General features: G+C 38.8%; 1 protein-coding gene across 2 annotated transcripts in view; it reads right to left on the bottom strand.

The window, feature by feature from the left end:
* The window catches only part of xylt1 (xylosyltransferase I), an 88,153-nt gene that overhangs the window by 13,107 nt on the left and 53,764 nt on the right, over positions 1-21,282 (bottom strand). For both annotated transcript variants that reach the window (XM_088420161.1, XM_088420162.1), the window contains exons 5-9: positions 18,703-18,783; positions 15,910-16,126; positions 14,712-14,888; positions 8,006-8,271; positions 319-517 (exon numbers count right to left, since the gene is read on the bottom strand). In XM_088420161.1, the coding sequence (XP_088276287.1) occupies positions 319-517; positions 8,006-8,271; positions 14,712-14,888; positions 15,910-16,126; positions 18,703-18,783 (940 nt within the window). The remainder of the gene's footprint in view (positions 1-318; positions 518-8,005; positions 8,272-14,711; positions 14,889-15,909; positions 16,127-18,702; positions 18,784-21,282) is intronic.

Below are 21,282 nucleotides of genomic sequence, written 5' to 3'. Positions count from 1 at the left end.
CAAGGCAAGCATTCCACTGTGAAGGTGAGAGGACATTCTTGTCGGGATTAACAAATGAACAGCATGTGGAACTATCCTTGAATGAATTCAATAAATGTACATCTTCCAAGACCATAAGATGCGTCATTTTAATGGAATGGTCATCAATTTTAACGAGCAAGGTCACGATCGTGTAAGGTCAACATCACACTTCGATGGTGTGTGGTCTTGTTTAGTACTTTGAAATTGGCAAAGGCATTTTGCGACTCAAGTTCACCCTAGAAGATGACACACAGAAAAGATTTGATGTGAGACGCACAAAACAAGAGGCAGACTCACCTCGGCAAACTGCAACCTGCTGAAAGTGCTTTTCGGAGGAGTGGTTAGTTTGAAGATCTTCTTAGGTGCCACCCAGGTCTCCATTGTCTCTAGTTTGCTTGTTGCTAGATTGGTGGCGTGGTGCCTGACAAGATAACCCTGGAACTGGTCGGACTGGAAGTAGAAATGCACGGACACTGGATGGCCCATGGGGAAATACCTGGCAGAAACAAAGATAAAAAGATATGTATCTGATGGATAACAACATTCTGACCCGTGCATCAACGAGAGCTGCAGTAGACAGTCAGTTACAATATGACTATACGTTTCGTTCATCTAATTGCTATGTGCAATATTTTGTAATCCAAAGCAACCCACAACTCATTATTGTAATTGTCACTACCTGTGTCACTTATGAACATTGCTGACGGTTTGTGGGCTCAGTTAAATCGTTCAAATTTCTTTTCTGCTTAGCTCTTGGCAGAGGCGAATGCAGTTAGCTCTTCTCCTCCTTATTCCTATCTCCACGCTTGCTGCAGTTTGTTGCGTGCTGTCCTCAGTTTTTTTTATCTATCATTGTGGCCTCTTGAAGTATTTCTTGCCCTTTAATCAAGTCATGTAATTGGTCACATGGGCTCTTGACTCAATCGACAACATTTTTTCCACTAGAAGGGCAAGTACGGGGGAGCCTTCTTGCCCGCCCAGGTCATTCGCTGCCAGATACACCAACGATCCGTGGAACAAGTGGAGGGTGGATTGTCTGTCAATTTTGTCCATAGAAGACGTGGAAGACATTTACATTATTGGATTTTTGATCAAAGGGATCCTCCTGATTGGAGCCGGCAGATTTCTCCTTTATCGACAAATTGCACGGGTGAGTGCAGCGGGATTGGAGGAGAGGCTGCAAGCACATTTTGAAGGCATAGCGCGATTGACCAACACTCAGACTCTTGCTACAAGTGACCCAAACTGGAAACCTGACGCGATTCTTGAATCCTCAAGCAGAAGAGTTGTCATCATGGAGAAGTTGGAGGCTCGCATCGAAGGATTTATTGCCAATTCAACTAATTGAAGCCCATTCAGAATTTCATCCTACGGACTCAAGGTCAAGCGCACTTTATCGGCCGGCTTCCAAAACAACTGCTATTTGAATTCTTTTCACCCAGAGGACAAGGAGTTCTTGAGATACGACCTAGCTTTCCTCTTCCTCCTATCGGGTGGCCTTAAGACTTTGGGTTGGACTGGACTGGCAAGAGCACTTTTATAAACACACACATTTACAGACTTCAAAACATACACACCCCACTTTCAACTTTGCAGCTGGTTATAATCTCCACCCACGTGGCGTGTCTATGCTGTGAAAGCACTGGGACAACCACTAGCTGCTACCAACCGGCCGCATCATACATTACTTACAAGCAGTCTTTGTCTTATCTATCGATATTTTACCATCGTTTAACTAGAAAATATCTCCACAGGTGATTTAAAAGTAATGTGAGCATCCTGTATTTCTTCTGAAGGGCTTGCATTCAGATAAAATGTGTTTTATTTATTTTTTGGAAAAAAAAAAAATCACAGAAGACCAAATAATATTTCCACTTAATTATGAATGACCATTTTTTTAAAGCAATTTTTTGTAATAATTGACATTTTTTTTCAGTTAACTTTAATCTGACAGACTTTAAACTCTCGCCATAATTATGAGACCAGGTGACATAAGAACCACAGAACATACATTTGAGTCAACCTCATCTGTTCAAAAGTGATCAGTAGGAACAGCATCTGTGTCAGACTGTCACCATCAAAGTGTGTAGTCAATTGCATCTTTCAAATTGCCTTTGAAAAGTAATCCAACCGCTCCCGCAAGCCTATATAGAGCACCCGAGTGCTGCAATCTAGCAGCTAATTTATTCTAGAAGCTGCGATAAACTCTGGCAACAGATGCCGCACAATAAAAACGCCAGCAAAGTTGTTTTTTTAGTACCCTGAATTGGTGATTAAATGATTCCAGAACAACATTGTGTTGTTTTGTATGGGGAGGCGGTATTCAGTCCAGGAGCAACAATCATGCAGTAGAAAGACGAGACAGTCAAGTCAGCCGTTGTCCCGACATGCTGCAGGGAAGTACTTCAGAAAAAAAGCTTACCAAGGTGTTTGTGTTCATATATTACTTGGTATTACCTCATTTGACGGCGTGTTTTAGCGTCATGCAGAGCAATAACGAGCAACACAAAGAAAGCTCTTGCGCTGTGCAGGGATGGGGTATCTTGTGCTAATTAATAATCTAATATCTAATATAAGGTTGAGCAATGTTTTCAATTGGTGTCCCCATTAACAGTAAGGGGAATTATGGAGAAGCACTTGTGTGATGTTCAAAGTATTTAATTAACTTTTATTTGAATCACTTTTCCTCACTTGTGACCTGGCTCAGAAAATACGACAGCTGAGACCACCACAAATTTACAAAGCAATAAAGAATAGTCATTCACGTTCGCCATTGAAGTGGGCACACATGCACAATCTGAAGTGGGTCATTCAGTCAGCTGTGGCTAAAAGCGGGCCTTGCCCTACCGATTGGTCTCTTTGTTTGTGTGTCTCCTGGTATACGTGGCCAGCCCTCGGGGCAGCACAAGTGACTTCTGGAAAAACAAAAAATGAGCCACGATGGCCACTGTTGGGGAACAATGTGCAGCTGCTCTCAGCACACGTCCTGACTCAGAGTTCTCATCCCTCATCTCTTCTGCTTCTTTAAATCCATCTTTATTTGCAGACTTTTCCACGAACGAGGGTGCAGGCCCACAGTAACACACCGACGCTGGCCACTGCTGTTCCTCTGTGCCCGAGGCCTCATCAGTATTCTGCAGAAGGGGCAGGAGTCAACCCATGGCGGTAAATGCTGCGCTGACAAGCAGAACAGCAAATATTTGCACCCACATGTACAACAGAGTGCATTCTTTTTCAACTATCCTCCTCACTGCTGTACCCTATTTGTACGTCTGTTTTCCGCTCTTGCCGCTCTGCTCTGTTCTCCCTTCATCATCCCTTTCTTTGTCTCATCGCTCGGCTTTCATTCCCCCCTTGCCCGCTCGTTCCCAAAAGACGGGCAACTGGCCAGAGTGTCGTCCGCACAGAAGCTCCATTCAGGCCTTTAAACCGCTCACAGTCACAGTGGGTTGCTAAAAGAGCCAAATCTCCCTCCTTGACATGCTCCCGGCCACTTATTTACTGACACATCTGCTGGTCACATGGCTCTATTCTAAATGTATGTGTCCTTCTTTTTGTTTTGTTTTATTTGCCATGATTTATCTGCCAAATACCTCTAGTATAGTAATACAAGCTAAGTATTCATTAGGCCACTGTCTTTTCCAGATGTATTTGGCTATTTTTTTTTTTTTCACATCATAGTGTGAATTGTTGTGTTTCTAATTTCATGTGACATTCTGAAGTTGCTCCAGTTCACTCATGAGTTTAAACGTATGATTGCAATAGCATACACACCAGAAAGATGAGAAGTCTCTTAAAATCTATTTGCTTCAATGAATCCAGCAAATAGTGGGGCGGGGCTGCCTAGGAAGGTGCGAGGTGATGCCAGGGTGGGCGCGGATGAAAAATGCAGAAATACGTGATAAGTGCAGGCCCTTTAGTGGCCCCCATACATCACGTAAAACTTGATTTCCTGGGAGCGTTTGTCAACAGTTATGCTCATATCAGGAAAAGTTTTATTAATTCTTAGCTTTAATGCTTCTTCCCTCACAAGGTTGGTGGGAGTCGGAGCAAAAATAGCTGACAAGTGATAAGAGGTGGCTTAAACAGCACTGACACGCGCAGATAAACCAGAATCAACACCAACACTAACTCTTATTGGCTAGGTAACATTAACTTCATATTTTATTTAAGTGGGAAAAAAAAAACAAAGCGCCTTGAAGAAACCCACACAAGCACTTAGATAATATGCAAATCTTACACAGAATTTTACTGCATAGTGTTCTCATAATTTCCTAGGGACAGTTCTTTAACAAGTACATTTACAGGATCCTTTGGAGGGTTTGAAATGTTTCTTCTTGTCTAGTCATACAACAATTCAGTTATGTTTCTGTATTATTTTTAATTATGTCAAAAAACTGAGGTCTGTTTTTTTTCAGTTTGTTTTTGTTGTCGTCTTGCACTCAATTTTCTCAGTTTTTCTCAAAGACTAGAATAATTGAGGACATGTTTTGTCTCAAGGTATGGAGGATCGCAAGTGTCAAATTTAAATCAATAAACGGTTCAATGAATAATTAAATAAAAGTGCCATTACTTTTATACATATATATATATATATATAAATATATATATATATATATATATATATATATATATATATATATATATATATATATATATATATATATATATATATATATATATATATATATATATATATACAGTGCATGTGTAAATATGTATGTATACATGTATACAATGCACTTATGGTTGACTCAATGCTAAAGGTGACCACCATAATAAAAATAACTGTTGTCTCCCAACTTTTATCAATTCTACTTAGATTCGCCTTTTGTTAGAAAAAAAAAAATCTAATCAATGCACAACACCAAGTGTGAAAAGAATGCCAGGCAGGTGGTGGAGAAAGTGAGATGGGAGGATTTTCTTTGCCAGTACTTCCCAACACTCAAAAGGTGATGCTGGTGAGCACTCTATTTTTTTTTTAATCAAACTAACGGCAGTTAATTTATTTCATCAGTACAAATTATCTAACTCACCAAAATGAAACATGATACTTTCTTTTTCATCACAAAGAGTTGTAATAATTTCTTCTTGTGTCAAACTACACTGCAACAAAGTGATCACCTTGATGTGCTCCCGACAACCATTTTACCTGAGGCAGCACATAGACATTATAGATGTTTGACAGATGGAGAGATGTTTCCTGTCTGTAGTGGGCTTCACCCACAGGACCTTACAAAACGCCTACAATGCAACAGGGGTGAGAGAGCGCGAGCGAGCAATGACACTGGACATGCTGTCATACTGAGTCTTGCCCTCGGGGAGCAAGCCATTGCAACTGACAGGCTTTTCACTTTACAACAGCAAGTGATGCTGTACTCAAAAAAAGTAAGGGATAAAAAATAGTAAATGCTGCTGAGTCAAATATGCACTGACGGCTTGAATAACCATCAACCGCAGATCAGATGGCACTGCCTTTTTTATATCGTAAAAACAAATGCTCTGTCCCAATTAAGTTTATTTGATCTTAGCGCACTGAGGCGAGACATTGTTATCATGTGCATATAAGATGTCATGTTGGAGTTGCAATGCTCCAAAGGTGTTGCTTTCGCTTCTTTTTTGTTTTGACAGTGTACTTTTCTCTGTCACAAATATACAAATGGGTATTTCACACCTCCGCGCTCAGTTTTTAATTTGCTACGGTTTAATCACTTTGCATGTGGATTTCATCACCTCAACAAAAACAAACTATAGAAAAGTTAATCTGAAAATGCTCTTACACCAGATGGCAGTGAGCGCTTATGCTGATGAAATGCTTAACAAAGAACATGAATTCAAAATGTTCAAATTACAATTTCTCCTTTTAAAACAATACATGGACCAGCTTTTCTGAAAGCCAGCATTTCTTTTCAAAATGTTTTGGTTGATTAAGGCAGCTTTCACGGCTCTGCCTTAATGATTATATTGGATGAGCTCCTGCTAAATCACGGCTCATCATTGACGCCTCCACCATATTGCAGATTTTTAAGCGATTGTTTGTCATGGGTTTTCATAGTCTACAAGCAAGGTTGAATTTGGACTTATATACCTTCAGTGATTCACGTTAGGCCACAACACAATGTGCAGCACTGAGGTCTACAGGAAGAAATGCATTCATAGCCATCAACAGCTAAAGACGTTAAGAATCCATTTTAACGGGGCCGGGAGCCCTATGGCACACAAAGAATATATATATATATATATATATATAGGTAAATTGGAAGATGTATAAAGGTATATACATTTTCTAACACCTATGCTAAATTCTGGGAGCCTATTTTTATCAAATATGGAATGTCACTAAAGGGCCACATGCTTGGGTGGAGTGTTGGCATATAATTGGTATGATGTAAACATTATGTTGACACTAAAATTATTCCTCAGTAAAACCTCAGAAGCACTTGTTTTTTGGCAGTCAATGGATTTGGGACACCTTAATATTGGAAGTGGTCAGCAGGGAAGCAAGGAAAGCATGATAACAGTTCCTGGTTTGGTTTGTCTCCTTCAGTTGCCATCTACAATGGTGAGCAATTGCTACAAACTTTGACCAATTGTAAAAACGATCGACGCAAAGTTTAAGATTAGAAACAAATAATCCGATGCTTGATTTTCATCCTTTTACATGCTGAAGTGGATACATGTGTGAATGTGCTTGGGAATATTGGTGATGCTGGGTCATAGTTTTTAGACATTCGGGACAGTATTTTGCAGCTGTCTGGCCTGTTTGCTAAGTAGCTAGCACAGCTAATTGTCCACTGCCGCAGTCGCCCAGGCAATGATCTAGTGCCGATAAAGCTAATGTAAATGGGATTAAATAGTCTTTTTAGGGAGGAGATATGTTGCATAGATGTCTGCTACTCTTTGAAGCGGTAAAATGAAAAAACACAGTTCAACATTTTGGTGATTAGATATGCAATATGTAATTGTCTTTTGTGCCAATTTTACATTAATTGAGTTTGGCTTACGTACATGCTTTGCTTCTTATTTAAGGAACGGTGCAAGCAAAAATAGCATTAAAAAGAGCTAAGGAACAGTGTGAATTGTAAGTTCAAGTATGTTTTAAGTTTAACGTGGGTAAGATTGAATGATGTAATGTCTCTATGTCTCAAATTGTCAACTACTGTGGGTGGATCTCAAACGTATCCCAGAATGTTTGCAAGGTCATGGTTTTCAAGTAGACATTATTAGAAAGTTTAAATGCAGTTGATATGCAAAAAGGATAGCTCACCTGCACTATGCTAAGCAGTTCCAGTCAAAGATGTACATCCATAATTCATCTTCTTCGATGATAACAGGCTGGGTTATTCAGTCATTATGTCATTAACGGCTGCTACAGATGGTTTTACGTCATCCGTGATGACTCAAACTAAAATAACTGAAACTCAATTTGTTGTTTTAATTTTAATTATTTATTTCACACAATATTTATTATAATCCCGAGGAAAGTTCAGTGTTTTAATTTGAGATTTTTATTTTTTTTACATGACTGTACAGTTTTTGGCTACCCACAAACTGTAAAGGCCAAATAATAACAACAATGATTAACATTTTTATTTTTATTATAAAGTGAGCCATCCAAACCGATAAACATTTTTCAAAATGATCCCCTGCAGTTCTAAAACTCTGCAAACAAAATAATAATCTGATATAAATGAGGACATCTCAAAGCTGCTATATACATCTTATTTTGCAATATATTATATTTTGCACCTATTTTGCTTCTTCTAATCTAAATCTATTAAAATCTATTAATTTATTGGTGGTTCATTTTTAGTGCCCTTATTGCTCTATTGCTGTTTTTTTGGTTTTGTTTTATTGCCTACCTTGTTATTTGCTCGATTATGGAATGTAGTCTGAATTTCATTGTGTGGTATTCTATGCATATGACAATAAAACTCTTGAATCTTGAATACCTGATCACGCACATACGTTTAGTTGATCTAACCTGCAGCTGTGATCCCTTGGGTTGCCTTGCAAAGAAGCGGCAGCACGGGCCAAGCCCAATCTTGAGAAGGAATGGTAGTAGGTGAGCTGCGTGTCCGACAGACTGGCCACACCATCTGGCTCGTCGTACACATTTTCCCAGTACGAGTTTAGGCCCGGCGTCCCCGGTGGAAATGGTCCAAACAGGTAGGCGTCCAGATGGTTCACTATCTCCTGGTTCACGCTGGCTTCAAACTTCCTGGCAAAGAAGGTGGGACGCACCGTTTGCTGGGGAGATGAGATAAAGAGTCAAAAAAAGGAAGGAGATTAAGAAATGGGTTTGTGCCAGGATGACAATAGAGCAGATGCGATGTGTATGGAGGGAATATTATCAGCAGAGCAGAGACAGAAAACAGAACACAGAAGAAGAAAAGTACTTAAACACAGGGACAGCTAACCTTACGGTTTCCTCTTTGTGAACTTACCTCTTCAATATATATAATAACTATGTCCTTTTCATTCACCAGTGATGATGGAGCGTATGTGTAATGTACTGTGTTTTAAGTGATAGCTACAGTAAATGTTTCTGATGTATACCTTTTTTTTTTTTCATTATTCAACTGGAAATGCCCAAACGGGGTTATTTAACACTCGTGTGCTATGACAGATCATAAAGGGGTTGCCACAGAATTCATCCTATTCCAATTACTTTATCCAAATATGAGAACATTGAATTTTTGTTCATCCCTTTTTGCTTACAATATGAAATAACGCACCTATCCAACAGACGGACGAAAGCTGGCGAATATCTCTGAGGGTAGCGTCTCTTTAGATCTCCTCAGGGTTTGCCAGAGCTCGCCAAATCATCACCAAAATATTGCCAGAGGTTGCCAGACGTTTCTGAACATGTTCATAATTTCTTTGTGATGAGCAGTACAGGCAAACATCACATCTTCTGAGATATTTTTCCGTGGGCAAAGAGGTGACATCATTCAAATGATCAATGGCCATATTGCAAAGTGACTCAAGTCACTGTGATTGGCTCTTAGCCAGAAAATCAACTTAAAAATGGAAAAAAAAAAAAATAAGAGACACTATCTAGTAAATTAAGCTAAGCAAAGCCTTGCTTTTTATTTGTAGTGACAGATGATATACATCACATGAATTTTGTTTTATGTTGTCATTTCAAAAGAATTCAGATAGATACTGTAAGTGTATATATGTGTATTCTCCCAAGTGGACGTGATTGCTAATTGCAGCTTGGTCCCAACTGCATACATTGAACACACATATTGTTTGATGTGTATGCATGATAGTTGACATTAGTGTTTATTCCACTTTAGTGCCGTGGGAACATATACTAAGCATTTTAGGTGTGTGATTAGTTTATTTAGTCTTAAGATTGTGTACTTAATTTGGATAAGTGAGTGATTCTAGTGAAGAGTGTAAAGTTTACCTTTGGCTTATTGTTAAGGCCCAGCTGTATAAGAGCACTGTTTATTAGTGTTTTTGTTTATTAGTGTTTTTTCAGAGGTTTAATTAATTTTTATTTTTTAATAGGATAGTGGAGGTGATGATGATAGGAGTGAGCGACAGATTGACAACTGGCTGACAAAGCGATGGACTGACGATTACAAGTTTCGGCAGATTGATTGATTGACTTTATTGAACATATAATTCCAGGATTTAAAAACAAAGTAGGAAAAAGAGAACCAACCAAAAATCACCCAAAATTATTATTATGATATATTATAATTTAATCCTACCCCTTGTTATCTATTTTTCACTCATGTCATGCCAGTTATTTGTATCCCAAAACAAAAACAAAACACGCTCATATGATTAGACTTAAATATGGAGAACAGTTAAGACTTGTAGACAATAGGGACATTGCATGAAATCAGTGCATGAAATCATTAGTATAGTTGTGGCGCTTGGAAAAAAGAAAGGCCCTGATTAGTGACCTATGAGATAGAGGCGGCAGCTGTGGATATTATCATGATGTCGTAAAACTGAAAATGCAAGCTTGTAAACCATGGCAGCCCTCGATGAGATGATGGTGATGTTGTTATACAGGGGCCTTGCGATTCAGACAAACCTACTTACAGGGCCCTAAACATTTGCAGGGACTAAATGCATTTCCTTCTGTGCTGTACTTTAGTTTGATTTTGCCTGAAGATGAGTTTATTGTATAATTTAGAACCACGCTTTATCCTGCTTTTGAAACGTTTACAATTATCTTCAGCCTAAGTTACTTAGCTTCAAATGTTTTTCATGTTGCAACAATATCTTTAAATATTTTTAATACTAATGTTTATAATTGACTAAAGCCTGTCATTGAGACTATTTTGCTCAGGAAATTGGAGAATAATGTCCTAAATATGTATGCCTAAACTGATAACACATCTCAGAGCATTTTGTTAAAAGACAAATACTACATGGTTGGAAGCTAGCAAAGTCAAACCCCTGAATGCGAAGAGTCCATTTCCAAAATGCTTGAAATCCATGGACTATTCTGAAAATATTTTATTGACATTGTCTAGCAAATGTTACCAAAGTTTATTTTCATGTTCATGTTCATAGTGCACTGTGAACATATTCAAAACATGTTATAAGTCAGACTGGCATCGCAACATTGACCTTGTTTTGGAAAAGAGCTCATTTTAAGACAAACCAAACATAGCATCGTTGTTAGTAACATGCTTAACAACACATGAAGTGACACGTTTTATCAAAGAAATTAAAAACATTCTCCTAATTACTCCTTATTTGTAATAAAAATATTTGAATCTTTTTTTGAAGAATGAATGAGTACATTCTTGACCCGTGTTGGTTGGGACATGTATTTTTTTGTAATGAAGCCAGCCAGTCAGTTGATTTTACTGCTCCATAATCAGTGTGACGGGCAAAATGTTGATCAAATCATTTTCCTCATTTAAAAGTGGTGTTGTTTTCCACTGCAGATGTGTGATGTTAAGCTATCGCGGATCCACATTTTTTTTTCATGGGTTGAAATGTATGTAAAAGCAAGCTTATGGTAGAGGTATTTCTAGAATGTAAACCAAAAGTATACGGGAATACCATTCCAATTTGGTGATTAACTTGAGCCATGGTATATCTTGTCTCACACCTTTGTGCATACTGGGGGCTTAGTCATATTCAAAGATTCTAATCACAGATGTAATGCCAAGTGAGTAATACTGTGTAGACAGGGGTGATCATCATTTCTTTTTCTCAGGTTACTCACATGAGTAGCAGGTATTTGGTACACTTACTCAATGTCCTTCTCACTGTCACGCGTACATTAGCAATGCACTTGCGGTATGCACACAAGGCAGCCTACGTCTTCAAAGTTTCATAACCCTAATATATTACTTAGTAAGTACAGTAATGTGTTTTCATTACCCGTGACATTCACCTTTGGGGACCCGAGATCCCCGTTTTGAGGTTTAAAACTCTATCAGTTAGGGTTTTGTGGGGTTCGTTTAGGACCTAATTTAATTAGCTCAAGCAAGTAAGAGCGATCAGTATGATCAGCTTCATGAAAGGCAAAGAGAAAACTATTACAGAGAGATTGTTCCCGCAGTTTGTCTTGCCACCTAGCAAGAGGAGCGATTAGCTATCGGTTCGTGATTAGCTTGTTTATTAGCACTGGGTTGCGCTACATTCAGGTGCTCTTTTCATATTTGTCAAATAAAGGATTTTGACCCTGTATCAAATGCACTGTTTTGTCTGCTAGCTGAGGAGATGAGAAGTAAATCTTGCATTTATGTGTGCATGAAGCCACGACACATCTTGGAGCCACTTTCCGGGAAAAAAAAAAATGTTCAGCTCAGGCTCGGTTGTTGTCATGGGTGAAAGTTAGTTAGGGTACGCAAATGCACGGAGTGAAGGACGCGACGATAGCCATCACTGATTTCTGTTGCGCATGTGTACAAATTATGTGCATCCCTGTGTATAGAGAATTTAACAAAGAAAGTAGAACACAAAATGCGAACACGCAAATGCAATTTTTGACGTAGAGTATTTGCTGTAATATGAAGAAATATCAATCAGCAGCTATTGCACACTTTTGTTCATTCCCATGAAAAGCAGTCCATTCAGTCAGCAGAGTAACTGTTCAATTGTACTCACACAGATTGTACTTTTTGCTTTGCCTTATTTGCTGTTTCCATCCATGCCAAGCTCACCCTCTCTGTCCTTGCAACTGTTGCTTGTTTGGCTGGAAGTGCATGATGAAATCTGCCGCCTCCACAGCTTGGCGTTTACACAAAGACTTGTCTTGTCAGCCACAGACACAAAACTATTAACCAATAGTTAGCTAGGACCTAGCACCTTGGTGCAACCAACGAAAAAAGGAGATCAAATGCACCTTTGGCGCATTTTGGAGATCTCAGCTCTTTCTCACGTTGCAACTGGCATCCCAGGCTGCCGGCTTGATGTTACATGGCACCAGATGATTGTGTGTGGTTCTAGCAATTAAATGGAACGTGTAGGTGGGAAATTTTGGTCCTTGAATGTTCCCAGAACTAGTGGGTTTTGACATGCCCTTTGGTGCTGTCATAGCCAGTCTTTCCCACATGCTCCCCAAATGCAATGTGAAATACATTACTACACTATGTTGACCCATTTAAAAGGCGCACCGCCACTTTCTTTCTCAAGATTAAGTTCTGTAAGAGAAATGGCAATTCAAAATAATTATGCTGCAAAGTGGACAGTTGTAACTTGAACTGTCTTAATGTGAGACGATTTCCAAAGTCATTAAAAAATAAGTGGATGTGACATCAGTGTGGTCTTTTAAAGACTTAATAGTGGCACTTTCATTTGGAATAATACAATAATGGAAACCGTTACCATCATTACGTTTGCATTATAACTGAATTAATCCCAAAGATAGATTTTTGGTTTTGTCCAGACATTCAACCCCAGGTAGTTGGTATACCTAAAACTGTGTCCTTTTTCACATTCACAAAACAAAAATGCAACATAAATTAACTTTCAATAAGTCAACCATTTTTACAGCATTTGTACAGGTTACAGCGTTAGTCTAAAAAAAAAAAAGCCAAGTGCTGCATGCAAAGATGCCAATCCTTACTTTATTACAATTAGAATTTGGATGGCAAAAACAAAGCCTTATCTCTGGGGTCATCCGTGCCCCCCTGTGGCCATGAAAATTAAATTTGACTTTACTGTCAAATTGTCACAGCAAATAGTCAACTGCAAAACAGCCATACCCTATTGTTACTTGACATCTACGTCAGTGAGAAACGCTATTTAAAACCTTAGCTGCATCCTCTCCCAACACCCCCCCCCCCCCCCCCCCCTACACACACACACACACACACACACACACACACATACACATCAGTTAAAGGCATCTCTGACTGCATGATGTTTTAAAGCTAAAGGCCAAATCCCCATGTTTTATACAGGCTATGGTAATGTTCTGGTCTCTATCTCTCGTATCGTTAAGATTCAAAGAGAAATTCAGATTTTGTGCTCAGTGGGAGATGTAGTCCTATTTATAGTGGGGCCTGGCACGCTCCTGCAAAGCCTGCTTTTGTTCTCTACTTTCTGCCCAGGGATGGCCTTCACTGATACCATGGTGCCAACCCAGGCCAGCAGCACTGCCAGGGAGCGGTGGTAATGTGTTGGCACCAGAGTCAGTCGAGACAGGCAGCGCAGCAATCTGGCAAAGAAGCCAAGTGCTGCGGCTGTGACAGCTATGTGAAGGACAGGAGTCACGGTCGAAAAAGTATATGACTTCAAGAGGTATTTAACCATGGCAGAATGTTTTCATTTTGTGCCACCGATGGAACTTTTTAGGAGCTTATTAAAAGTCCAACTGGGATTCTTTGACAGGCTCCTGGGGTCACTGCCATTCATTTGATTTCATTTCATAAAGCTCTATGCTATTCCGCCTGTTAATACCCAAGGCAAGGAGGGCCTAATTACTTCTGAGATTTTCACTCTGGGTCACTGAAACTAAGATATTATTTTCTACTTATTGATTATGAGGGCTACGGTGTGGAGGACAAAGCTTCAACTAATAAGCTGCATGCTTGGCACTTAAGGGGTAATTTAAGACCAATCCCATTGAGACGCAAACATTTTTGATTGCCAGCAAAGTCAACAAAATGTGTTAGAGGTCACCAGAGTTTGATCAAAGTTACACCATTTTTTTAAAACTGTTTCAGAGATTTTTCTTGTCCGTTGCCTCAAGAAAAGTAGAGCCACATGTCTGATGAACGTTTGGCAACCTTTGGACAAATATTTGTGACTTTTTTTTTTTAGGGTTTCATGCTTTGCTCACAGGCACTTCAACAGTAGTCAGAATGCACATGAGCATATCTTAAAGAACTACATGGAACGAAATGGACTTAAGAAATTGGAATGGCTGTCGAGGGTCAGGTCAAGATGCCCATTACGACTGTGTTCCATAATAATGCAAAACTTATTAAAATATATTTTTTTCATAAGGTTGTACTTATGAGAAAAGGGTATATAACAAAACGCATAAACAGTCATTAATTTTTCAATTTCTATTCATTACATTGTGTTTGGGGAATGTACAAGCAAGTGTTGATATAATTACTTGAAAGGTACCGCCAAATGTCATGAAATAAGAAACGGGTTAAACGTGACAAGTGCGACTGGCTGTGTCTCAGGCAAGTTCATCAATCATTGCAAAAAGCAAAAGAGAAATTAATGGAGGGTGTTATTATTACCTGGAAGCGGTGGAAGTCTACAGGCTTGAAGTCATTAGGGGAACATCCGCACCAGTCAACGATGTGCTTGTACTGGCATTTACAGCCCAATTTACGATTCCAGTTGGTGATGCGCAGGTTGTTATCCACCATGCTCTCACAGTAGGCACTGTTCTCCAGCACTGTGTGGAAAAAAGACTGGCAGAAGGAGAAAGAGATATCAGAGTGAGGAAAAAAACTTACATTTGACACTACAAAAGTCTTTTTTTAAGTCAGTGAAAAAGCCTTGTGATCAGAACTATGTTCTTATTTTTTGTCTAAAAAGGAAAAATGTCTTGTGTAGCAAAAAAAAAATCTTGAGAAAAGAATGGTTTTCAAGATATTAAATTATTATATTTTCTTATCATTTCTTTACTCAAAACATTCATATTTTTCCTCATAAGATAAAAAGATTATTTTGAATTATCTTCATTTAAGACCAAGGCAATATTTCTTAACTTGGAAAATGATCAGAAAGTCATCAGAAATATTTTTGGGGTTGTTTTAAAATGATATTACATGAGTGTAATTTCAAGAAGAATATTACAATAAAGATTAATAAAAAAAAATGCATCTAGATAAAGTTTGCTTGAATGTAGCAAAACTGGCTAGAACGTTTAAATTAATAAGAAAATATTGCTAACATTGTATTGTACTGTATATTAGTACCATTGGGTTAACTCTTGGCTAAAATGAGGAAAAAATGCCTTAACTACAGCTACTGATTTTTACTGGTGGCTTAGCTCAGTGGTAGAGTGGTAGAGTGGCCTGCCAACCGGGCGAACGTGGGTTTGATTTCTGTTGAAGTCCCTTTGAGCATGGCATTGAATACCCTGTTGCTGCTGATGTGTCATCAGTAGGTCAATGAATAGTCAGTGTAAATCTCTTTGACTACCAACAGTAGAAAAGCGCTATGTAAGTGCAGGCTTATTTAAAATGAGAATAACTTTAGGTTTGACTTCATAGTGAGAACTATTTGCTTATATTTGGTTCAGCACTAGTCTTCAGCCTTTTTAATTTTTAATTTAACCACTTTATGATTTCAAGTTTTTTTGCCTGGAAACAGCAACGGCAAGAAAATCTGTACTTTTTGTGCTTAAGAGCAATGCATTCTGAGTATAAAGTTTTGCTTACCTGCCACTCAGTTAGGAAAAATGAAAATATGTTGTCTGAGCATTACCTCGGCAGGCAGCAGAGTGTAGGCGTAGAAGCGCTTCATGTTGGTGACCAAATCGTCTTTGGAGTTGATGACATATTCCACAAACATGCGGTTCAGAAGGAACCAGTCGGATCCACCATCCACGGAGATGCCTTCTGGGATTTTACGGTCACCCAGCCTCCACATGTGGGTGTCGCACTCATAGAAGAGACGATCCAGACCTTGTTTACGGATAAACCTGATGAAAGCAAAGGTTTACTCAAATGAGTGAGCCACGCAGTCAAAAGCTAGCAAATGTTATTATACTGAACATTAGCCTTTTAGAAAATTAGCAGAAAACAGAACAACAACAATTCAGTCTACATGAGGTCTGCTTTAGAAAAAAAAAACGACAACTTAATGTTGGTGCTTTCTTATATATTGATGTTCATGTAACAGCTGCCAGTAATAAATTAACACCTGTTTGAATGTGCAAGAGAAAATATGCCCACAACAAAAGCAAGAATAAAAGGAGTCTTAAATAACAGTTTCTTGAAAAAAAAGTATATATATTTACAATATATAATATTAAATACATATCATAAATCTCCATTTCTACTCCAATGATTTTATTGAACAGGATTAATGGTTATAATGTTTAAGCTTAAATAAATACTAAACATTTTTGATATCGGATATTTGTTTTTTAAGAGTTTTAGGTTATGTAAGATTACTATTAAGTCAGTCAGATTGATTATGCCATTAGGTTTTGTAGGACAAACGGTACATGAGCTTCTGTAGGGAGAATCTTTACAGTCCGATAAGTATTCCAAAAAGTAGATCCCGAGACTTATTTTTTCTGACCTTGAAACCCTTCCAATAGGAAGGGCGGGGGCTCTGAAAATGCAAACATGTATCACTGTGGGAGTGTGAACGTACTCAAAGGTATACCTGAAGGTGAAAGGGTTTCTGCAGATATCAGAGTATCTAATTGTATGTTTTTAATGCCATGAAATGGACAGCACATTCTCTTCTTTCCAAACTAAGAGCAACTTAACTGGATCACAAAACAATCTATTGCTATACTGCATTATAGCGACTATTATAGACTAATTATTTAAATTGTGATGGTTAGTGGGTACAATACATGGCTAAAAATTTTTCACGAGAGGCAAACCATTGAAAAAATCTTGAGAACTTCTGATATAGGGGACACCTTGTTGCAATAAATACATGAAGAAATTAATATAAGTCATACTATTGCCACAAGTTGCAGGCTAAATGTGTTGTTGATTTTTTCACAGTACACTTCCATCAACAGTGACAAGTTACACATAAATAATGCATAGTTTTAAGGCTGAACATATCAAGTGTTAACGGCAAAGAGTCAGGTTCGGGTCAACCAACTAGGCATCTTCAGATCGAGTTGGTTTCACAGGGAGTGCGACTTGTGTGTCTCAGCTGTCCAAATATACGCGGCTTAACATGACCAGGATCTTTGGGGGAAATCACAGATCGGCAAGTTAAAAGAAAAAAAATAAATGTGCACGATGATGTGAATTGAATAACCTGTTTATTAACTGGATATACATTGTGCTCTTTACTAAGCGTCAACAGATGTATTCTTGAGCATTTTTGCCAATGTTTATCAATCAGCAAAGAAGGATAGGAGGTTAAAAACAGGAACATGATGTAAAGTCAAATTGAGTCAACAAGCAGAAATTGTCTTTTAGTGACAGTTTCTTAAAGTGAAATACTAGAGCAGAGTGTGGAGTGAACATTTTTGACTATAAAACACATTCGAACGCATTTACATATATATTTGAAGGTATTTCCAAATACGTTCGAGTATACTTGCAAATATGTTCAAATGTATTTTTAAGCTAAATGCTAAAACATCGCATTTTGTTCCACAATGCTACAATATGTTAGCCCCAGGCGTTATGGGAACAAATGCTATGTTTTTAGCATTTAGCCTAATAGCATCTTTGCACATATATATGCATTCAAGCATATTTGAAAATACGTTTGAATGTACTTGTAAATATGTTTAAATGTACTTGGAAGGAGGTTTGAGTGAATTTGCCACTAGCTAGATCGATACTATAATCTATGATCACACGTTTTGTACTTCAGTCATTTGAGTTTCTCTAATTTCAATTTTGTGCCAGAAACAAAAGTGCTGTTATCAACTGGCAGATGCACACAGATATCATCAAAGAAGCACAGTCGTAGCTCCATGAAGCGACACAAATTGAAAAAAAACAATATTGCGTAATCTATAAGGTATGGAGAAAATTAATTTGTGCAGGCCGACCACAAGTAAATTTGTACATACAGTAGGCTACTGTATAAAGCGCTGCGGCTCCAAAGTCTTTTTTTACAGACCTCGTGGTAAATTATAAACATTATAGCAGATTACAACAGGTGCAAAAATTCTAAATTTGAGCCGACAGCTAAGTCTAATACATCAGTAAGAAGATTAGAGATATTTTTAATTTCTTCAGCAATGCTGAGAGACGATTCAAATGATCCAATGTGGCTACAAAGGCACAGAGATACCGATGACTCAAAATGAGTCACGCACGCAAGTGTTTGGGGTATTTTTGAGTGTAAAGTGTGACGCCTGCTTGGCCAGTGGAGTGAGACAAGCACATAGAGCAGCGGGTGGCACTAGCAAAGATGGAGACCTCACTGCGTCACCACAATAGCAGTGCTAATCCATAATTCACCAACTGGCAGAAAGAATGGAAGCGGGAACCAGTGCCCATCAGGAGAATTGTTCATAATTGGTTAGTTTTTTAGATTTTTGGCAAGCGCTTTTGACAAACTCACCTGGCGTTGTCCCTGCCATGAGACTTGATGAAGTTCATGTCTCTGTATTTGGATAAGAAGGCCACCAGCTGATTGTTAGTCCTAAAAATAGAAGAAAATGTCATTGTGTTACCTGAAAAACACTTGCATGCCATGTCAAATTAAAGCGTGTGTCCTTCACTGTGTCCTTCACTTTGAGCAAGATCTCTTTCCAGTATTTTTCAATTTGAAAAATGTAATACGGTAAAGCAATCAGAATGAGAAGTTCTTTTTCAAAAAGGCCCCGTGAATGAAAATTAATAGGAATATAATCAATTGAAAATTTTGGGCAAAAACTGAAAATCAAAAATCAGAAACACTTGGCCAAAAACCAAAACACTGAAATAAAAAAAAACGAAACAAAACAACACATTCTTCATATGTTGCCTTAAGGCAGCCAATGGATTTTGGGAACAAAGTGTAACGTCATTGGCAGCTTCCTCCCGCACAGGTCGGTAAATGAATGACGAGAATCTGACAAAACTACATGCTATGACTCTGAATATTATTCTTGATCAGTGTTCAGTCCGTGTCGTATTTGGTGTGTACATCTTAGTGTGTCTTTTTTGGCTTGCCTGTATTCTCAGTAGAGATGTGGAAGCTCAGTGAAGCTCCTTCTGCTGCGTGCTTGTGTCAAACTCAGACAGACACTTGCTGACAGCTTTTTTTGGGCCATCACAACATCCTTTTTAGGACGTAATGTTTCAATTTTAATTGTGTTTTCAAAACATGAAAAAATATTTATCTGATATTTTCCGAGGGAAATTTCAAACATCCCCAAAGGTTTGACATGAAAATGAATACTGAGGCTGTTTTCAAACATTTACCAGTTGCTGTAATGTAACAAATAAAATTGAAATGTCTGTAAATGTAATGATAATCATTTCAAACTTGCGCGATACATGTAATAGGTCAGAATGACCATATCAATAATCATAACCTGAGTACAGATGTCATAGTTTGTCACTTTCAACACATTTTAGTCAAGAAAAATACAAAACGCAACAGTTGAAGACCGATTATTTCATGACCTTGGCACCAGTGTTTGTTGTTCCCGGCGGACTACTCGGGATCATAGAAAAGATTGTGTCGCCATTATTTTGATGAAAGACTCCATGCTGGTTTTTCATTGTAGGGCAGTCTGCTCTCATACACAGGCCAGACAGGCTAAAAGCTTTGCTCTGCAGGCTATATGCCCCAGTCATTTCATCTACTTTGGAGCCTTTCATGACGCCTTCGGAAAGAGCTGCAAGGCTGTGGTTAAAAAGCACAAGGATCAGTGGGGGGAGGGACAAGCGCATATTAATGTCATTTTCTCTTGAAGGAGCAATTTCACAGCCTGGGGGGCTTATCGTAGGAGGTCCTGAGCCATAAAGTCGAACTGATGATCTGCTGTGCAGACACACAGTCTTCTGTCTCCACGCTGCATTCCACCCACACATGCATGCTGTGTGAAGGCTAGTTTGCACATTGCCAATACGATATACATGCACCGAGGCACAAAAATGCTTCAAGGCGCCCTCACACACATGCGTGCAGACACGGGCGCACACATACACACAGTGCGTGTCATACTCCAACTCTCCCACCTGATCGGTCACCCTGAACTACGTTGGGTTGAGTTTGCCTACTATCAGGCCTACGGTAACTGTTTCTCAGCTGTATTCGCACGCACAAGATAACCCACACACGCACACGCGTACACAAACACACACACGCACCCACACAATATTCTTCTTTCACACCCCACAAGGCACACCAAAAATGTGCACTTTGCCCAATATCATAGTCAATTAAATTTCATCCCGATGCCACTGATTCACTTCCATGGTCTTGTTAAATTCATAATGTGCCCTTTTTATACAGAGATTTTGTTATATGATCTCTGGGCGGAATAGAGCAACTTTCCAGTTGAGGGATTATTGCAATGCACTCAAAACCATCTGACAAAAAAAGATAAAAAAATACATTTTACTTGCACGGTGTTCTTTTGTTTCATATGTATGCAATCAATCAAGCGCTCTGACAGCAGAGGTTGACGATCATACCCAAGCATATCACTAGCAATAATATTAGCATGTGTGACACAAAATTAAAGACAAGGAACCTCCGGCTAGTTGTCTCACAAAGCTCAATCATTTTAAACACTGCTGTAAGTCAATGAAAGGGGCTTAAAGGGAAACAGATAAACACTAGGAGACTGTGTAGATGAAAGCTGGGAAAAAGAGTCATACACTTTGGCTAAGCATGTGTATAACTCAGTCACCCTTTGGCTTCTCCGGACACGAACACAAATATACACTCATTCACACACAGCCCCCTATTGGTGTGACTGGCTCTGCATTTGCTTTTGAGAGGCAGCCATGCAGCAGGACAGACATTATCAGGGAATTAGAGGGGAAATAATGCTTGTCTTCCGTCCCACTGATAACAACGGCAGTAGTCAGGACAGGGCAGTGCAGGAGAGACCCCCTTCACCCCCTCCACCCGTTTGGATTCTTGTCAATGCTGGATGGCCACAGTGGAAATACTCGCAACCAGCGTTCTTTAATTTTATAGATT

Source organism: Hippichthys cyanospilos, chromosome 7 (genome assembly GCF_059441005.1).
Source record: "Hippichthys cyanospilos isolate Australia breed blue-spotted pipefish chromosome 7, RoL_Hcya_1.0, whole genome shotgun sequence".
Taxonomy (NCBI): domain Eukaryota; kingdom Metazoa; phylum Chordata; class Actinopteri; order Syngnathiformes; family Syngnathidae; genus Hippichthys; species Hippichthys cyanospilos.
Note: the sequence above shows the minus strand (reverse complement) of the source record. Positions and strands in the feature narration are given on the sequence as shown.